At 52.8% G+C, this 20,423-nt stretch overlaps 1 protein-coding gene across 1 annotated transcript in view; it reads right to left on the bottom strand.

Annotated features, from left to right (window-relative positions):
- Positions 1–17,495, bottom strand: part of LOC142303796 (retinol dehydrogenase 14-like) — a 46,419-nt gene extending 28,924 nt beyond the window's left edge. The window contains exon 1 of the mRNA XM_075345519.1: positions 17,266–17,495. Coding sequence (XP_075201634.1) covers positions 17,266–17,422 — 157 coding nt within the window. The 5' untranslated portion in view covers positions 17,423–17,495. The remainder of the gene's footprint in view (positions 1–17,265) is intronic.
- Positions 17,496–20,423: the final 2,928 nt, after the last annotated feature.

Here is a 20,423-nt window from a genome sequence, read left to right on the forward strand (position 1 = left end):
GGTTCTCCAGGTTTTATGTGACAACCGTTCATTTGGTAAATTAGAGAAATGTCAATCTGAAGTACAGGAGAGACAATTCTTTGGACATTTGGTTTCTGCATTGGGGTTTTAGATGGACTCTGTTAGGCTATGTGCACACGGTGCGTTTTTCTCGGCGTTTTTGCGCGTTTTTCGGGTGCGTTTTTGGCCTCAAAACTGCATGACTTTGCTTCCCCAGCAAAGTCTATGAGTTTTCATTTTTGCTGTCCCCACACAGCGTTTTTTTTCAGCTGCGTTTTTGTGGTGACCACAAAAACGCAGCATGTCAATTATTCCCGCGTTTTTCACTGCGCTTTTCATCCATTGAGTTCAATGGGATGTTGAAAGACGCAATGAGAAACGCAAATAGCTGCGTTTTGGTGCGTTTCTAAGACCAAAAACGCAGCTATAAGCGCAGGAGGAGGGTACTACAGTGACGTGTACAGGAAGAGGATTCCTTCTGTCAGTATAGACAGAAGCATGAATCCTCCCGGTACCGTCACCGCTGCTTCCACCTCCCGTCCTGTGCATGTCTGCTGCCGTGCGGCGCCATGTACAGGCAGGAGGTGGAAGCGGCTGCGAAAACAAAAGTTAACAGTAGAATAAAAAAAAAAAAAGTTATACTCACCTGTCTGCAGCCTCGCGGTGCCATGCCCGCTCCCAGCTCCTGTCACGGTATCGCCGCTCCCGCTCCGGCTGTGTGCAGTCTCCCCGGGGCAGGACCTTGCTTGCAGGACCTGGCGATGGATCACCTGATGCAGTCACCTGACGCATCAGCTGATCGAGTCTCGGGCTGACGCGGGCGCCCGGCCGGTATCAGCGGATGCGTCAGGAGACTTCATCCCTGATTACCGGCAGCTGCTGCAGCGATCGGACAGGATCAGACTCCCGCCCCATCGCTCCGGGAGCTGCCGGTAATCAGCACATAAGTGAGTATTATTTTTTTTTTTTTCTACTGATGCATCAGCTGATTGTATAATCGGCTTTTATACAATCAGCTGATGTGTGATGGGATTCACATCCTTGAACCTGACAGATCAACTGATCGGTATGCTTTCCAGCAAACCGATCAGATGATATTGGATCCTGATTGGACGGCGCGGGACCCTGACCCAGGATTACTGCGGAGGGGGGTTTATTTCAATAAAGATGGAGTCACTAATTGTGTTGTGTTTTATTTCTAATAAAAATATTTTTCTGTGTTGTGTTTTTTTTTTATCTTTACTAGAAATTCATGGTGGCCATGTCTAATATTGGCGTGACACCATGAATTTCGGGCTTAGGGCTAGCTGATAATATACAGCTAGCCCTAACTCCATTATTACCTGGCTAGCCACCCGGCATCAGGGCAGCCGGAAGAGTTGGATACAGCGCCAGAAGATGGCGCTTCTATGAAAGCGCCATTTTCTGGGGTGGCTGCGGGACTGCAATTCACAGCGGGGGTGCCCAGAAAGCATGGGCACCCTGCACTGTGGATTCCAATCCCCAGCTGCCTAGTTGTACCCGGCTGGACTCAAAAATGGGGCGAAGCTCACGTCATTTTTTTTTTTAAATTATTTCATGAAATTCATGAAATAATTTAAAAAAAAAAGGGCTTCCCTATATTTTTGGTTCCCAGCCGGGTACAAATAGGCAGCTGGGGGTTGGGGGCAGCCCGTACCTGCCTGCTGTACCCGGCTAGCATACAAAAATATGGCGAAGCCCACGTCATTTTTTTTTTTTGGGGGGGCAAAGAAATCCTGCATACAGTCCTGGAAGGAGGATGCTGAGCCTTGTAGTTCGACAGCTGCTGTCTGCTCTCCTGCATACACTATTGGATGGAGGATGCTGAGCCTTGTAGTTCGACAGCTGCTGTCTGCTCTCCTGCATACACTATTGGATCGAGGATGCTGAGCCTTGTAGTTCTGCAGCTGTCTGCTCTTCTGCATACACTAGTGGAGAATGAAGAACACATTGAAGAAGGAAATGACATCAGACCTTTTTTTTTTGTTCACTGATAAAAAACGCATAAGGACGCAGTGAGCAAAAACGCAGCAAAACGCAGCAAAAAAACGCACCAAATCGCGGCAAAACGCGTGCGTTTTTTGCCGCGTTTTTTCGACGCAGGTGCGTTTTTGTGCGTTTTTAGCGGCCAAAAACGCACAAAAACGCAGCGTCAAAAAAACGCAGCGTGTGCACATAGCCTTACACTGATGACACATAGCACAGTAAATCTATCTGTATAAACAGCTTGTAAAGTCCTACAAACAATGCCAAACCCCGTGGTCCCCCGGGACCTGCACAAGACTCATACCTGAACCATCCGAATCCTTCACTCACATTTAACTATTTAGGGCATGACTTAGTTCTTAAAGATTGAAACATTGAGCTGCTCATTTAGACCCCTAGGAGATGTTGATAACAACCAGAAGATCCAATGTGTCTCACATTGTAAGATTTTTCTGTCCCAGTCCCCCAAACGTATTGATGGAGGGATGATGTCAATAGCCCTAAAAGACGCAGACCCTAAATCCCCATTGTGAGAGCTACTCATATGTATGGGGGTGTCCCGGTTATTTCTGGTGTCCTCTAAGTGCTCTCCCACTCATAACTGTCTCTTTGTTTCCCCACATAATCCATGGGGCATGGACAAGTACAGGGATAGACCACCCCACAGCGGTACAGTGGGTAAAGCTCCTATTCCTACGTTCTCCCCGTCACTACGCTCGTGAACTCTTTGGAAAGTGTTATGTATTTACAATAAGAGCAGGATTCACATCTGAACGTTCCAACCTTCCTCCGAGTAAACCATGTGCCTTCTCTGGTTGGGGGGGGGGACATAAAAACGTTAGACCCCACCCCGTTATAAAAAGTTATTTCAGTTTTCATACCTATGACAACCTCTACAGGTAGGACAGGCTGGGATGCACATGTGGAGGAGATATACACTCCCAGGCTGTAATCCTCCACACAACCTGGGGTTAGACGTTTTTCCAATTGGTTTTTTTAGTTTAAGTACAGAAGGACAGGCACCAACAAAATGACCCTTGTGAACACAAAAGAAACAAACACACGGCCCAGGCAAGGAGAGACCCCTCTAACTGCATGGGTTCATCCAAACCATGGAGAACTTTCACCCCCAAGGAGTTCTACAGACAAAAGGGATCAACACAGGTCTATCTCTGAGAGGTCCATCAATCTGGATGGCTAAAGCCATGGCGGCTTCTAAAGAGACCAGAGCTTATACAGAGCCAGGGTCTTTCAGCAAGCCCTGACGAAAATTACTCCTAAGGTGGGGTCATTCCATCTGCAGAACTCTGAACAAAAATCTTCTGCTGACCGATCCCTCTGCCGAAGTCTACGTAACTTGGACTCAGTAAGGGACACTCGGTCTGGATCATCAAAATGGAGTCCCAGAGATCCAAAAAAAACGTGTCTATCAACCGAACAGACTGAAGATCACTTGGAAGAGTGAAGGTCAAGGACTGGAGATCCCCTTGCAGGAGTAAGACAACAATCTCCACCTACTGTTCCTCATTTCCTGAGAAACGAGGACAAAGCCTAAAATAAAGTTTACAAGCTTCTCTGAACACCACAAATGTATCCCTCCCACCCCAGAAACCTGTTCGAGAAGGCTATCCTGGGCTCTGGCTGAGTCTGACTGCATGCCGAGAAAAGCAGAATTCGCTGTCTGCTGCAGCTGCTGCACAACCTGTGACCGCAGATCCGTCACTTCCAGAGATAAACTCTGAATCTGTTGTGCAAGAGCCGTGACAGGATTCCTATTTGAATCCTGGAAAAAAAATTCAGTCATAACAACACGCCGAAATGTCGAGCAAAGGGAAGGGAAACAGGTAAAAGGAGGCCTTGGCGATATGGAGAGGGAGGTGTGGGTGACACTTAAACACTCACCTGAGACTGGACTCTGCACTTCTTATTGTCCCTAGATGAGTCCTTCCCCCCATGCACGATAACATGTCTAAGCCATTGCTGACCCTGGGCTAGCTCTGGCTAGAGAGCAGGGTAGCAAGACACTAGTCTTACTACTACAATAAGGTAACAAAAGGGAATAAACAAAAAAATGGAATCCACAGCTTCCACAAAGAGAACTTCTCCTTGGAAGTCAGCATAGATGAACTATCACTGGCATATGGGAGAGCCAGGAATGAGTTTAAATAATCAAGGGGAGTGGCATTAGGGTGCAGCAGCTGAGATTAGAGATGAATGGAATCTCTGCAGAATCAAAAAGGAACTCTTAAGGTCCAGTCACACTAAGCAACTTACCAGCGATCCCAACAACGATAGGGATCGCTGGTAAGTTGCTAGGAGGTTGCTGGTGAGCTGTCACACTGCGACGCTCCAGCGATCCCACCAGCAACCTGACCTGGCAGGGATCGCTGGAGCGTGGCTACACGAGTTGCTGGTGAGCTCACCAGCAACCAGTGACCAGCCCCCAGTCTCCTGGTTACAGCACACATCAGGTTAATTAACCCGATGTGTGCTGCAGCTAAATGTGCACAGAGCAGGGAGCAGCGCACAATGCTTAGCGCTGGCTCCTTGCTCTCCTAGTTACAGCACACATCGGGTTAATTACCTGATGTGTGCTGCAGCTACATGTGCACAGAGCAGGAGCCGGCACTGACAGTGAGAGTGGAGGAGGCTGGTATCAAAGGTAAATATCGGGTAACCAAGGACAGGGCTTCTTGGTTACCCGATGTTTACATTGGTTACCAGCCTCAGCAGAAGCCGGCTCCTGCTGCCTGCACATTTAGTTGTTGCTGTCTCTCTGTCACACACAGCGATCTGTGCTTCACAGCGGGACAGCAACAACTAAAAAATGGCCCAGGACATTCAGCAACAACCAACGACCTCACAGCAGGGGCCAGGTTGTTGCTGGATGTCACACACAGCAACATCGCTAGCAACGTCACAAAAGTTGTTCGTTACCAGCGATGTTGCTAGCGATGTTGCTTAGTGTGACGGGGCCTTTAACCCCTTCAGCACCAGATGAAGTTAAATCCACTCATGTTAAAGAGAACCTACGATCTGCTAATTGCTGTGACCTTCCAATTATACAGTGTGTCCACCCCTATCCTGTTTACCGCCATTAACTTGAGAACGGTGGCAGCTATAGGCATAGAAGTGGTGTCTAGGTATAGTAAAGTAGCCATGCGCTACGCAATGAAACCATCTCTAGCGCCACCTGGTGGAAAACAACAGAGTTAGCATTTTAATTTAGAAAACGGAACGAGATAGAGAAAAAAAGTGAATTACAAAGTTGTAGGGCATCATCAATTCAATACAAAATGACACCTAATCAGGGATTTAGGAAAGTCTATTAAGATTGTTACGCCACCTGTGTTACGCAGCCAGGGATGGGGGCCACCACTGCAGGGTCTCTCACTGGGGTAGATGTCGGGTGCAGCCGGGATGGTGTCGCTCCCCACAGGTGGAGCGGGATTACCCCGGGAGGATGGCGGGGTGATGGCAGTCCCCGTTGGCACCGCAGCGCCGGTAAAGGAGAGGCAGAGACAGGGGCTGCGGTTCCAGGTCTTTCAAGCGCTGCCCAGGGTACTGTTCTCTGCCATGATGGGCTCCAGCCGATCCCGGATCCGTGGAAGGTCAGGTCCGGTGTGTGTGTCAGCCTGTGATCACTTTCTCCTTTGATGCGCTAAGTATCAGACCCCCGTGGCATGAAGCACTTTAGGGTCCCGGTGTCAGTAAAGTGTCCAGTTCTGTATGCTGATAGCGTGATTCCGTTATGAGGCCGGTCCTCAACCCCGGATCCTATGCGCTATTTACTGCAGACTCGTGGGACGGGTCCAGTGACTTTTCGTAGCCGTTCCACACGACCCTTGCAGAGTAGGTAGACAACATGAAGTATATCTGCCCTAGGATTCTGTATCCCGACAGCGGTGGTCCTGTGGAAGCGGCTACCTGCTTCTCCCCAGCGACTGTCTTGAACGCCTTGGCCCACAGAGCCGCTCACAGCTAGTCCGCTCTGCTCTGTGTCTGAAGCTGAACTCTCTGTTGTAGTTGTGTTGTGTGTTTTGAGCTGTTGCCCCCAGTCGCTGCCATCGGCTGGTTCACTATTCTTACTAGGTCAACCTGCTCTTCCCACTGTGTGCTCCTGACTCCCCCTGGTGGTTGCTTCTCCCTGACCCTGAGTCCCCAGTCTAGTGGATCTGGGGAGCCCTGGTGCGGTGGTGTCCTGTAAACCCATCGCTGTAGTGACCCCCTACTGTGATCCGACCCTGGCCCGGTCCCCATTGGGGAGAGCAACCCACTGACTGTATGTTTGTGTATGTGTAAACCGGCCTCAACCTTCCTCGGACCCAGGATGAGTACTACACCCTATGGGTGCAGTACCTAGTGGCGCCTAAAGCTGCAGGGTGCCACATATATGTGCTAGATATAGTTTATGATATTACTATTATTGCTTCACCCCACAATATGTACTACTGGCTCACCACAGCGAGGACTGTAGAAGAGGACAGAGGAGTTTTGAGGAGAGGACAGAGGAGTCTAGAAAAAAAACAAAACCTGCAGAGGCGTTTCCTTTCCTTTTGGCCAGTTCTCTTCAAACACCTCTGACATCATCACTCAAGACCTTATATGGTCATCACAGGCAGACATGTTGGCTGAGTACTGAGGCTGCATTGCTCACAGAAATCTTGTGCTTGTCAGAAGATGCTTTAGTTTTTACCTACCTGAAGCTTCCGTCAGCTGCCTTATTATTTCTTGCTACTCCTGGCTTCCATTCACATACCAGTGCTTATTCCAAACCCTGTCCAGGTTACCTAGGCGTAGTCCACACCTATCGCTGCAATTAAGTTTCCTGATTACTAATTGTTCTCGAGAGCTATTTACACCTCGGTCTCTGCAATCAAGATAATGCCTCACAGAAAGCTATTTTTCAGTTTGCCTTTATTTTTCTCTCATTTCTTTGTGAACCTGACTTCTACGAGTAAGAATAGTTTGCCCCTTCTTCACTGCTATCCTGCAGTTAACCATTTCCTTGCTACACATTCCTGTCTGCAACTCTGCATACATCTTGGCTACAAACCATAAGTGCAGGCACGATTACTGCTATCATGAATTAACGATTTTGTTGCTGCTTGTTCCTGATAGTCTATAGATCTGTCACAGTGAGAGTCTACAAATTTGGCTCAGTTTAATCCAGTGCCTCTGGTTCCTCTTGTCTGTCTGCTGCCCATCATAGGGTGTTGCCCATGGAATGGGGTACTCGGTCATGGGCAGTGTATCACTGGGGAATGTCACTTTGGTGGCCGTTGCCTGGTCCTGTGCCCTGGGTGCATTTTAATGGGGAGTATTTACAGGGGAGGTTAAAGTCATTTGTGTGACGCCACCTGCGGGTTACGGTTAAGATGATGGAACCACCGCTGCGGAGTTGATTATTCCCCCAGGGCTGGTGGTAATGGCAGCTGTGGTGGTAGGCCTCCGCAGGTAGGGCTGAGCCTGGGAGATGTATGATGGGGTAATAAGGGAAGCCACACCGTGGGTTGTAGTTAACAGTCTCTACTCACTCTTGACCCTTGGACGGCTGGTTCAGGTCCCTGTATTTCCAGTGCCAGTTGATGACTCGGTTGCTCTGTCCCCGGCACCCTCAGTGTGGTTGGTTCCCCGTAGGGTGGAGCGTTTGGGCCCGACTGTCCCCTTTTGGTGGCAGTCTCCTTGTTCGTACGGTGGCAGTGTGGAACCTGTAGGGCTGGTCTGTGTCCCGAACCCTGATCCTTGCTTTACTACTGGTGCACCCGGATCTGTGGGTCAGTGAGGTCCGTGAAGGTCCCCTCACTGTGCAGGTATTTGCCAAGCCGTCTGAAACTGTCGCCTGACCTAGGGCCCTGTGCCCCGTGCGTGCTCTGGTCCCAGTGGTACTCGGGTGTAACTGCCCTGGAGACTACTCTCTTGTGCCCCCGGGCCACTGTTACACGACCAAGCTCTAGGCACGTCTTTCCACCTTCATTCACTACTACTCAACTGTGTAGCCTGACTGCTGTCCCCTCCCACCAGGTTGTCTAGTCCCTCTGGTCTGGCTCTGCCCTCTAGGTGGCCATCCCCTTGTGTCTGACTAGCCAATTACCCCTGGTGTGGAGTGGTAACTAGGATTTCTGTGTGTCTAGGTGTTGCTGCCACTGGTGTTCCAGGTCCCTGGGGATAGGCCCTGCATCCCCGTGAGGATGCAGTTCCCTGTAGTGCCCTGAGTGGCTCAGGGGCGCTACAATAGCCCTTTGTCCTGCTCCTTATTGAAGCACACGCCATCTGGAAAAAATTACTATGCTACTCCAGCAGTTTAGGAGAGAGGAGAAGAAGAGTACATTGGAAAGGACACAAGTCAGGAGAAGAGAATAGAGGACTCTGTAGGGGACAGAGTTGGAGGATGAGCAGAGAAGACGTGGAGGGGATGGACGAGGAGTACACAGGAATGTGGAAGAGACTTGCAGAGGCCTCTTGAGGTGTAGGACATAGGAGTATTGAGGAAGTATACGGAGAAGTCTGGAGGGGTTGTAGAGAGGAATCTGGAGGGAGAGTATGTAGGACGCTGCATGTGTGGTACAGAGAGGTCTGGTAGAAGCTACAGAGGAATCCGGAGGCGAGAATAGAGGATACTGACAGGGACCGAGAATCTGAAGGAAGACACAGAGAAATCTGGAGAAGAAGATAGAGGATTCTACAGGGAAAGTAGAGGTGTGCGAAAGAGGGATACTGAAGAGAGCAGGAGACAGGCCCGAAACAGGAGGATCAGGGAACAAGATTATCACTGCCTGGTCTACCGCTCCCGTGACTGCCAGCCCGACCAAGCCCCCGCCCTGGTAAGCAGCTTATCACTGCCTGGTCTACCGCTCCCGTGACTGCCAGCCCGACCAAGCCCCCGCCCTGGTAAGCAGCTTATCACTGCCTGGTCTACCGCTCCCGTGACTGCCAGCCCGACCAAGCCCCCGCCCTGGTAAGCAGCTTATCACTGCCTGGTCTACCGCTCCCGTGACTGCCAGCCCGACCAAGCCCCCGCCCTGGTAAGCAGCTTATCACTGCCTGGTCTACCGCTCCCGTGACTGTCAGCCCGACCAAGCCCCCGCCCTGGTAAGCAGCTTATCACTGCCTGGTCTACCGCTCCCGTGACTGCCAACCCGACCAAGCCCCCGCCCTGGTAAGCAGCTTATCACTGCCTGGTCTACCGCTCCCGTGACTGCCAGCCCGACCAAGCCCCCGCCCTGGTAAGCAGCTTATCACTGCCTGGTCTACCGCTCCCGTGACTGCCAGCCCGACCAAGCCCCCGCCCTGGTAAGCAGCTTAGGCGACTTTCACACTTCAGTTGTTTCAAATCCATCAGGTCAGTCGTTACTGTTGTATGTGTGTGGTTTTGCTAAGGTACCGTCACTTAACCCCCTCCTAACCCGGAATGGATATTACCCCTTAATGGAGGTGTAATACCTTGTGGCGCCTGAAGCCTCAGGGGTGCCACAACCAAATATTGAGGATAGAGGCGACGGGTGGTCACCGAATACTGAGGATGGAGGTGACGGACGATCACTGAATACTGAGGACGGAGGAGACGGGCAGTCACTGAATACTGAGGACGGAGGAGACGGGCGGTCACTGAATACTGAGGACGGAGGAGACGGGCGGTCACTGAATACTGAGGACGGAATAGACGGGCGGTCACTGAATACTGAGGACAGAGGAGACGGGCGGTCACTGGATACTGGGGATGGAGGTGACAGACGATCAAAGAATATAAAGGATGGAGGAGACTGGCAGTCACCGAATACTGAGTATGGAAGAGACGGGCGGCCACTGAATACTGAGGATGGAGGAGACGGGCGGCCACTGAATACTGAGAACGGAGGAGACGGGCGGTCACTGAATACTGAGAACGGAGGAGACAGGCAGTCACTGAATACTGAGGATGGAGGTGACGGACGATCACTGAATACTGAGGACGGAGGAGACGGGCAGTCACTGAATACTGAGGATGGAGGAGACGGGCGGCCACTGAATACTGAGGATGGAGGAGACGGGCGGCCACTGAATACTGAGAACGGAGGAGACGGGCGGTCACTGAATACTGAGAACGGAGGAGACAGGCAGTCACTGAATACTGAGGATGGAGGTGACGGACGATCACTGAATACTGAGGACGGAGGAGACGGGCAGTCACTGAATACTGAGGACGGAGGAGACGGGCGGTCACTGAATACTGAGGACGGAGGAGACGGGCGGTCACTGAATACTGAGGACAGAGGAGACGGGCGGTCACTGGATACTGGGGATGGAGGTGACAGACGATCAAAGAATATAAAGGATGGAGGAGACTGGCAGTCACCGAATACTGAGTATGGAAGAGACGGGCGGCCACTGAATACTGAGGATGGAGGAGACGGGCGGCCACTGAATACTGAGAACGGAGGAGACGGGCGGTCACTGAATACTGAGAACGGAGAAGACAGGCAGTCACTGAATACTGAGGATGGAGGTGACGGACGATCACTGAATACTGAGGACGGAGGAGACGGGCAGTCACTGAATACTGAGGACGGAGGAGACGGGCGGTCACTGAATACTGAGGACGGAGGAGACGGGCAGTCACTGAATACTGAGAACGGAGGAGACGGGCAGTCACTGAATACTGAGAACGGAGGAGACAGGCAGTCACTGAATACTGAGGACGGAGGAGACGGGCGGTCACTGAATACTGAGGACGGAGGAGACGGGCAGTCACTGAATACTGAGGACAGAGGAGATGGGCGGTCACTGGATACTGAGGACAGAGGAGACGGGCGGTCACTGAATACTGAGGACGGAGGAGACGGGCAGTCACTGAATACTGAGGACGGAGGAGACAGGCAGTCACTGAATACTGAGGACAGAGGAGACGGGCGGTCACTGGATACTGAGGACAGAGGAGACGGGCGGTCACTGAATACTGAGGACGGAGGAGACGGGCGGTCACTGAATACTGAGGACAGAGGAGACAGGCGGTCACTGAATACTGAGGACGGAGGAGACGGGCGGTCACTGAATACTGAGAACGGAGGAGACGGGCGGTCACTGAATACTGAGGACAGAGGAGACGGGCGGTCACTGAATACTGAGGACGGAGGAGACGGGAGGTCACTGAATACTGAGGACGGAGGAGACGAGCGGTCACTGAATACTGAGGATAGAGGAGACGGGCGGTCACTGAATACTGAGGATGGAGGAGACGGGCGGTCACTGAATACGGAGGAGACGGGCGGTCACTGAATACTGAGGATGCAGGAGACGGGCGGTCACTGAATACTGAGGATGCAGGAGACGGGCGGTCACTGAATACTGAGGACGGAGGAGACGGGCGGTCACTGAATACGGAGGATGGAGGAGACGGGCGGTCACTGAATACTGAGGACGGAGGAGACGGGCGGTCACTGAATACAGAGGACGGAGGAGACGGGCGGTCCCTGAATACTGAGGATGGAGGAGACGGGCGGTCACTGAATACTGAGGACGGAGGAGACGGGCGGTCACTGAATACTGAGGATGGAGGAGACGGGCGGTCACTGAATACTGAGGACGGAGGAGATGGGCAGTCACTGAATACTGAGGATGCAGGAGACGGGCGGTCACTGAATACTGAGGATGGAGGAGACGGGCGGTCACTGAATACTGAGGATGGAGGAGACGGGCGGTCACTGAATACTGAGGATGGAGGAGACGGGCGGTCACTGAATACTGAGGACGGAGGAGACGGGCGGTCACTGAATACTGAGGATAGAGGAGACGAGCGGTCACTGAATACTGAGGATAGAGGAGACGGGCGGTCACTGAATACTGAGGATGGAGGAGACGGGCGGTCACTGAATACGGAGGAGACGGGCGGTCACTGAATACTGAGGATGCAGGAGACGGGCGGTCACTGAATACTGAGGATGCAGGAGACGGGCGGTCACTGAATACTGAGGACGGAGGAGACGGGCGGTCACTGAATACTGAGGACGGAGGAGACGGGCGGTCACTGAATACTGAGGACGGAGGAGACGGGCGGTCACTGAATACTGAGGATAGAGGAGACGAGCGGTCACTGAACACTGAGGATGGAGGAGACGAGCGGTCACTGAATACTGAGGATGGAGGAGACGGGCGGTCACTGAATACTGAGGACGGAGGAGACGGGCGGTCACTGAATACGGAGGATGGAGGAGACGGGAGGTCACTGAATACTGAGGACGGAGGAGACGGGCGGTCACTGAATACTGAGGACGGAGGAGACGGGCGGTCACTGAATACTGAGGACGGAGGAGACGGGCGGTCACTGAATACTGAGGATGGAGGAGACGGGCGGTCACTGAATACTGAGGACGGAGGAGATTGGCAGTCACTGAATACTGAGGATGCAGGAGACGGGCGGTCACTGAATACTGAGGATGGAGGAGACGGGCGGTCACTGAATACTGAGGATGGAGGAGACGGGCGGTCACTGAATACTGAGGATGGAGGAGACGGGCGGTCACTGAATACTGAGGATGGAGGAGACGGGCATTCACTGAATACTGAGGACGGAGGAGACGGGCGGTCACTGAATACGGAGGAGACGGGCGGTCACTGAATACTGAGGACGGAGGAGACGGGCGGTCACTGAATACTAAGGATGCAGGAGACGGGCGGTCACTGAATACTGAGGACGGAGGAGACGGGCGGTCACTGAATACTGAGGACGGAGGAGACGGGCGGTCACTGAATACGGAGGATGGAGGAGACGGGCGGTCACTGAATACTGAGGATGGAGGAGACGGGCGGCCACTGAATACTGAGAACGGAGGAGACGGGCGGTCACTGAATACTGAGAACGGAGGAGACAGGCAGTCACTGAATACTGAGGATGGAGGTGACGGACGATCACTGAATACTGAGGACGGAGGAGACGGGCAGTCACTGAATACTGAGGACGGAGGAGACGGGCGGTCACTGAATACTGAGGACGGAGGAGACGGGCGGTCACTGAATACTGAGGACAGAGGAGACGGGCGGTCACTGGATACTGGGGATGGAGGTGACAGACGATCAAAGAATATAAAGGATGGAGGAGACTGGCAGTCACCGAATACTGAGTATGGAAGAGACGGGCGGCCACTGAATACTGAGGATGGAGGAGACGGGCGGCCACTGAATACTGAGAACGGAGGAGACGGGCGGTCACTGAATACTGAGAACGGAGAAGACAGGCAGTCACTGAATACTGAGGATGGAGGTGACGGACGATCACTGAATACTGAGGACGGAGGAGACGGGCAGTCACTGAATACTGAGGACGGAGGAGACGGGCGGTCACTGAATACTGAGGACGGAGGAGACGGGCAGTCACTGAATACTGAGAACGGAGGAGACGGGCAGTCACTGAATACTGAGAACGGAGGAGACAGGCAGTCACTGAATACTGAGGACGGAGGAGACGGGCGGTCACTGAATACTGAGGACGGAGGAGACGGGCAGTCACTGAATACTGAGGACAGAGGAGATGGGCGGTCACTGGATACTGAGGACAGAGGAGACGGGCGGTCACTGAATACTGAGGACGGAGGAGACGGGCAGTCACTGAATACTGAGGACGGAGGAGACAGGCAGTCACTGAATACTGAGGACAGAGGAGACGGGCGGTCACTGGATACTGAGGACAGAGGAGACGGGCGGTCACTGAATACTGAGGACGGAGGAGACGGGCGGTCACTGAATACTGAGGATAGAGGAGACGGGCGGTCACTGAATACTGAGGATAGAGGAGACGGGCGGTCACTGAATACTGAGGACGGAGGAGACGGGCGGTCACTGAATACTGAGGACAGAGGAGACAGGCGGTCACTGAATACTGAGGACGGAGGAGACGGGCGGTCACTGAATACTGAGAACGGAGGAGACGGGCGGTCACTGAATACTGAGGACAGAGGAGACGGGCGGTCACTGAATACTGAGGACGGAGGAGACGGGCGGTCACTGAATACTGAGGACGGAGGAGACGAGCGGTCACTGAATACTGAGGATAGAGGAGACGGGCGGTCACTGAATACTGAGGATGGAGGAGACGGGCGGTCACTGAATACGGAGGAGACGGGCGGTCACTGAATACTGAGGATGCAGGAGACGGGCGGTCACTGAATACTGAGGATGCAGGAGACGGGCGGTCACTGAATACTGAGGACGGAGGAGACGGGCGGTCACTGAATACGGAGGATGGAGGAGACGGGCGGTCACTGAATACTGAGGACGGAGGAGACGGGCGGTCACTGAATACAGAGGACGGAGGAGACGGGCGGTCCCTGAATACTGAGGATGGAGGAGACGGGCGGTCACTGAATACTGAGGACGGAGGAGACGGGCGGTCACTGAATACTGAGGATGGAGGAGACGGGCGGTCACTGAATACTGAGGACGGAGGAGATGGGCAGTCACTGAATACTGAGGATGCAGGAGACGGGCGGTCACTGAATACTGAGGATGGAGGAGACGGGCGGTCACTGAATACTGAGGATGGAGGAGACGGGCGGTCACTGAATACTGAGGACGGAGGAGACGGGCGGTCACTGAATACTGAGGATAGAGGAGACGAGCGGTCACTGAATACTGAGGATAGAGGAGACGGGCGGTCACTGAATACTGAGGATGGAGGAGACGGGCGGTCACTGAATACGGAGGAGACGGGCGGTCACTGAATACTGAGGATGCAGGAGACGGGCGGTCACTGAATACTGAGGATGCAGGAGACGGGCGGTCACTGAATACTGAGGACGGAGGAGACGGGCGGTCACTGAATACTGAGGACGGAGGAGACGGGCGGTCACTGAATACTGAGGACGGAGGAGACGGGCGGTCACTGAATACTGAGGACGGAGGAGACGGGCGGTCACTGAATACTGAGGATAGAGGAGACGAGCGGTCACTGAACACTGAGGATGGAGGAGACGAGCGGTCACTGAATACTGAGGATGGAGGAGACGGGCGGTCACTGAATACTGAGGACGGAGGAGACGGGCGGTCACTGAATACGGAGGATGGAGGAGACGGGCGGTCACTGAATACTGAGGACGGAGGAGACGGGCGGTCACTGAATACTGAGGACGGAGGAGACGGGCGGTCACTGAATACTGAGGACGGAGGAGACGGGCGGTCACTGAATACTGAGGATGGAGGAGACGGGCGGTCACTGAATACTGAGGACGGAGGAGATTGGCAGTCACTGAATACTGAGGATGCAGGAGACGGGCGGTCACTGAATACTGAGGATGGAGGAGACGGGCGGTCACTGAATACTGAGGATGGAGGAGACGGGCGGTCACTGAATACTGAGGATGGAGGAGACGGGCGGTCACTGAATACTGAGGATGGAGGAGACGGGCATTCACTGAATACTGAGGACGGAGGAGACGGGCGGTCACTGAATACGGAGGAGACGGGCGGTCACTGAATACTGAGGACGGAGGAGACGGGCGGTCACTGAATACTAAGGATGCAGGAGACGGGCGGTCACTGAATACTGAGGACGGAGGAGACGGGCGGTCACTGAATACTGAGGACGGAGGAGACGGGCGGTCACTGAATACTGAGGATAGAGGAGACGAGCGGTCACTGAACACTGAGGATGGAGGAGACGAGCGGTCACTGAATACTGAGGATGGAGGAGACGGGCGGTCACTGAATACTGAGGACGGAGGAGACGGGCGGTCACTGAATACGGAGGATGGAGGAGACGGGCGGTCACTGAATACTGAGGACGGAGGAGACGGGCGGTCACTGAATACTGAGGACGGAGGAGACGGGCGGTCACTGAATACTGAGGATGGAGGAGACGGGCGGTCACTGAATACTGAGGACGGAGGAGACGGGCGGTCACTGAATACTGAGGACGGAGGAGACGGGCGGTCACTGAATACTGAGGACGGAGGAGACGGGCGGTCACTGAATACTGAGGATGGAGGAGACGGGCGGTCACTGAATACTGAGGACGGAGGAGACGGGCGGTCACTGAATACTGAGGATGGAGGAGACGGGCGGTCACTGAATACTGAGGACGGAGGAGATGGGCAGTCACTGAATACTGAGGATGCAGGAGACGGGCGGTCACTGAATACTGAGGATGGAGGAGACGGGCATTCACTGAATACTGAGGATGGAGGAGACAGGCGGTCACTGAATACGGAGGAGACGGGCGGTCACTGAATACTGAGGACGGAGGAGACGGGCGGTCACTGAATACTAAGGATGCAGGAGACGGGCGGTCACTGAATACTGAGGACGGAGGAGACGGGCGGTCACTGAATACTGAGGACGGAGGAGACGGGCGGTCACTGAATACTGAGGATAGAGGAGACGAGCGGTCACTGAACACTGAGGATGGAGGAGACGAGCGGTCACTGAATTCTGAAGATGGAGGAGATGGGCGGTCACTGAATACTGAGGATGGAGGAGACGGGCGATCACTGAATACTGAGGACGGAGGAGACGGGCGATCACTGAATACTGAGGACGGAGGAGACGGGCGATCACTGAATACTGAGGACGGAGGAGACGGGCGGTCACTGAATACTGAGGATGGAGGAGACGGGCGATCACTGAATACTGAGGACGGAGGAGACGGGCGATCACTGAATACTGAGGACGGAGGAGACGGGCGATCACTGAATACTGAGGACGGAGGAGACGGGCGATCACTGAATACTGAGGACGGAGGAGACGGGCGATCACTGAATACTGAGGACGGAGGAGACAGGCGATCACTGAATACTGAGAACGAAGGAGGAGGAGACGGGCGGTCACTGAATACTGAGGACGGAGGAGACGGGCGGTCACTGAATACTGAGGACGGAGGAGACGGGCGGTCACTGAATACTGAGGAGACGGGCGGTCACTAAATACTGAGGACGGAGGAGACGGGCGGTCACTGAATACTGAGGATAGAGGAGACGAGCGGTCACTGAACACTGAGGATGGAGGAGACGGGCGGTCACTGAATACTGAGGACGGAGGAGACGGGCGGTCACTGAATACTGAGGACGGAGGAGACGGGCGGTCACTGAATACTGAGGAGACGGGCGGTCACTGAATACTGAGGGGATTTACATTTCTATTTTTTCTGTTATTTTGGATGATAGGTTACTTTATCATCTTGTCCATCTATGACGCCCCTCACACTCCGTCATTTTCCCCCACACATCACCGACCATCACTCCCATATATCGCCACCGTACTCCACAGCGGTGTATGTTTTCGGCTTTTACTCACCGGTGTTGGCTCCAGTCACTATGGCGGTTTTCCCTGTCAGGTCAGCGTGGCATTTCCGTGGCTCCCAGCCTCGCTTTTTCTGCAGGCGCAGCACCACGGCCAGGACCACAGCGCACAGGAACCAGGCCGGGTGACTGAGGACTGACAGCAGCTCCATGACTGTCAGCTGCCGACTGCTGGCACTAGTGCACTGCACAAGATACTTTGCCCTCTGTACCTGCAGCGTCGCTGGGTCCTAAAGCCAATACTGACAGTGTACCTGCGCTGGCTGCTTTATCAGGTGTGGGCAGTGTCCCCCACCTCCTCACAAGGTCCACCGCCTGCCTACACAGCAGCATTAACTCTGTGCTGTCCACAGCCACCGCTACTGTGCGGAGCAGCTCCACACGTGCAGCATGGACAGGAGCCAACATCATGAGTGCTGGGGAGGTAAGAACCGCAGACGTGACAGCACAGCACAGAATGGCAGCTGCTTGCTGGCAGTGAATGAGAACACCCTGGTCTATATTCAGTACAAGTCTACACCGTGTGCAGAATTATTAGGCAAGTTGTATTTTACAGGATTTTTTTTTTATTGATCAACAACTATGTTCTCAATCACCCAAAAGACTCATAAATATCAGCGCTTAATATTTTTGGCAGTTGGAGGGGTTTAGATTTGGTTTCTTAGCAGAATCTGTTTGTGCAGGTGACTATTACTGTGCAGAATTATTAGGCATCTTAATAAAAACCAAATCTATTCCCATCTCACTTGTTTATTGTCACCAGGAAACCAATATAACTGCACACAATATAGAAATAAACATTCCTGACATAAAAACAAAACCCAAAAATGAGTGCCCAATATATATATATATAGCCCCCTTTCTTTTTGATGACCCTCAGCAGCCTCCATCCATAGATTCTGTCATTGCTTGATCTGTTTACCATCAACATTGCGTGCAGCAGCCACCACAGCCTCCAGCCACCACAGCCTCCAGCCACCGCAGCCTCCAGACACCACAGCCTCCAGACACCACAGCCTCCAGCCACCACAGCCTCCAGACACCACACACTGCTCCCAGAGGTGTACTGTTTTCCCTCCCTGTAGAGCTCACATTTTATGAGGGACCACAGGTTCTCTATGGGGTTCAGATCAGGTGAACAAGGGGGCCATGTCATTATTTTTTCATCTTTTAGACCTTTACTGGCCAGCCACGCTGTGGAGTAGTTGGATGCATGTGATGGAGCATTGTCCTGCATGAAAATCATGTTTTTCTTGAACGATACCGACTTCTTCCTGTACCACTGCTTGAAGTTGTCTTCCAGAAACTGGCAGTAGGTCTGGGAGTTGAGCTTCACTCCATCCTCAACCTGAAAAGGTCCCAGAAGTTGATCTTTGCTGATCCCAGCCCATACCAGTGCCCACCTCCACCTTGCTGGGGTCTGAGTGGGAGTGGAGCTCTCTGCCCTTTACTGATCCAGCCTCTGGCCCATCCATCTGCCCATCAAGAGTCACTCTCATTTCATCATAAAACCTGTGAAGAATCAGTCTTCAGATATTTCTTGGCCCAGTCTTGACGTTTTATCTTATGTTTCTTGGTCAGAGGTGGTGGTTTTCAGCCTTCCTTACCTTGGCCTGTCCCTGAGTATGGCACACCTTGTGCTTTTTGATACTCCAGTAACGTTGCAGCTCTGAAATATGGCCAAACTGGTGGCAAATGGCATCTTGGCAGCTTCACGCTTGATTTTCCTCAATTCATGGGCAGTTATTTTGCGCCTTTTTTGCCCAGCGCTTCTTGCGACCCTGTTGGCTATTTGCCATGAAACGCTTGATTGTTCGGTGATCACTAGTGATGAGCTAGTATGCTTGTCAGTACTCGGTACTCGCACGAGTATCACTGTACTCGGGCTACTCGGCGGGGACCGAGTAATTTCGCGATACTCGTGCTGTACTCGTGGTCCTGCATGTTGGCGCTCTTTTTAGAGCCAGCCCTTATGCAGTGATTGGCCGGCCCTCACAGCATGACCTGCCTTTAGCCCGACACTTCCCTGCTTGGCTACGGCCCCTCCCGCACTCCACTCCACGTGTATATATATATGCACGCTTACACACAAACGCACGTTTTTTTTTTTTTATTTACAGTTTTATGGTTTCTACATGCTGCCGGGGTCATTTCAGAATAATACTCGGGTCTCCCATAGGATAACATTGGGCTCGGTGCTCGGGCCGAGTACACGAGTATCTTGGGATGCTCGGCCCGAGCCTCGAGCACCCGAGCATTTTAGTACTCGCTCATCACTAGTGATCACCCTTCAAAAGTTTGGCAATTTCAAGACTGCTGCATCCCTCAGCAAGACATCTCACAATTTTGGACTTTTCAGAGCCCGTCAAATCTTTCTTCTGACCCATTTTGCCAAAGGAAAGGAAGTTTCATAATGCCCCCCTTATATAGGGTGTTGATGTCATTACACCGCACCCCTCCTCATTACAGAGATGCCATCACCGGAGTTACTTCATTGGTAGTTGGCTCTCAGCCTATACAACTTGGAGTAGGACGACATGTATAAAAACATACACAAATGCCGGCTCACTGCCCACAATGCAGGTGGGACTAAATCACTTGATCCAGCACGGATTATCCCAGGTGAGGATGTCCACGATCCATGTAGAAACCAAATTATGCAGCGGATCACAGGCAGCGAAAATTCAAAAAACTTTATTCCTTACTTTTAAAAATCCTTGGTATGAATTCAGCAGATACAAGGCACATGGTAGAAGACATCATCCAACACGTTTCGCCATATTACATTGTCACAGAGTCTTATTCATGGATGCACCTCTGCCCTATCAGTGATGTCTGGGCAACGATCTAATACATTGCTAGTTCTCAGGTCCCCTAGCGCTGTGCCACTGATGCATTGTGCTAGTTCTGTTTGCATTTCAGAGTGCCACTGCCGTATCCCTACCTGCTGCCGCTGCTGCGAGCCGCTACCCCGGCCACCTACCACAATACCCACTGCCATGAAGTCTCATCCCCTGCAGCCGCAAGTGTCCACATCCACCGGCTTACATGATACCCGTCTGTACAAGTATCCAAACCGGATGCTGCTGCTGTATCATCCATCCCTGCGGATTCTCAACACCTGCTGCTGCCGCAACCTATTGTCAGAGACTG

This window comes from Anomaloglossus baeobatrachus, chromosome 1 (genome assembly GCF_048569485.1).
Source record: "Anomaloglossus baeobatrachus isolate aAnoBae1 chromosome 1, aAnoBae1.hap1, whole genome shotgun sequence".
Lineage (NCBI taxonomy): Eukaryota > Metazoa > Chordata > Amphibia > Anura > Aromobatidae > Anomaloglossus > Anomaloglossus baeobatrachus.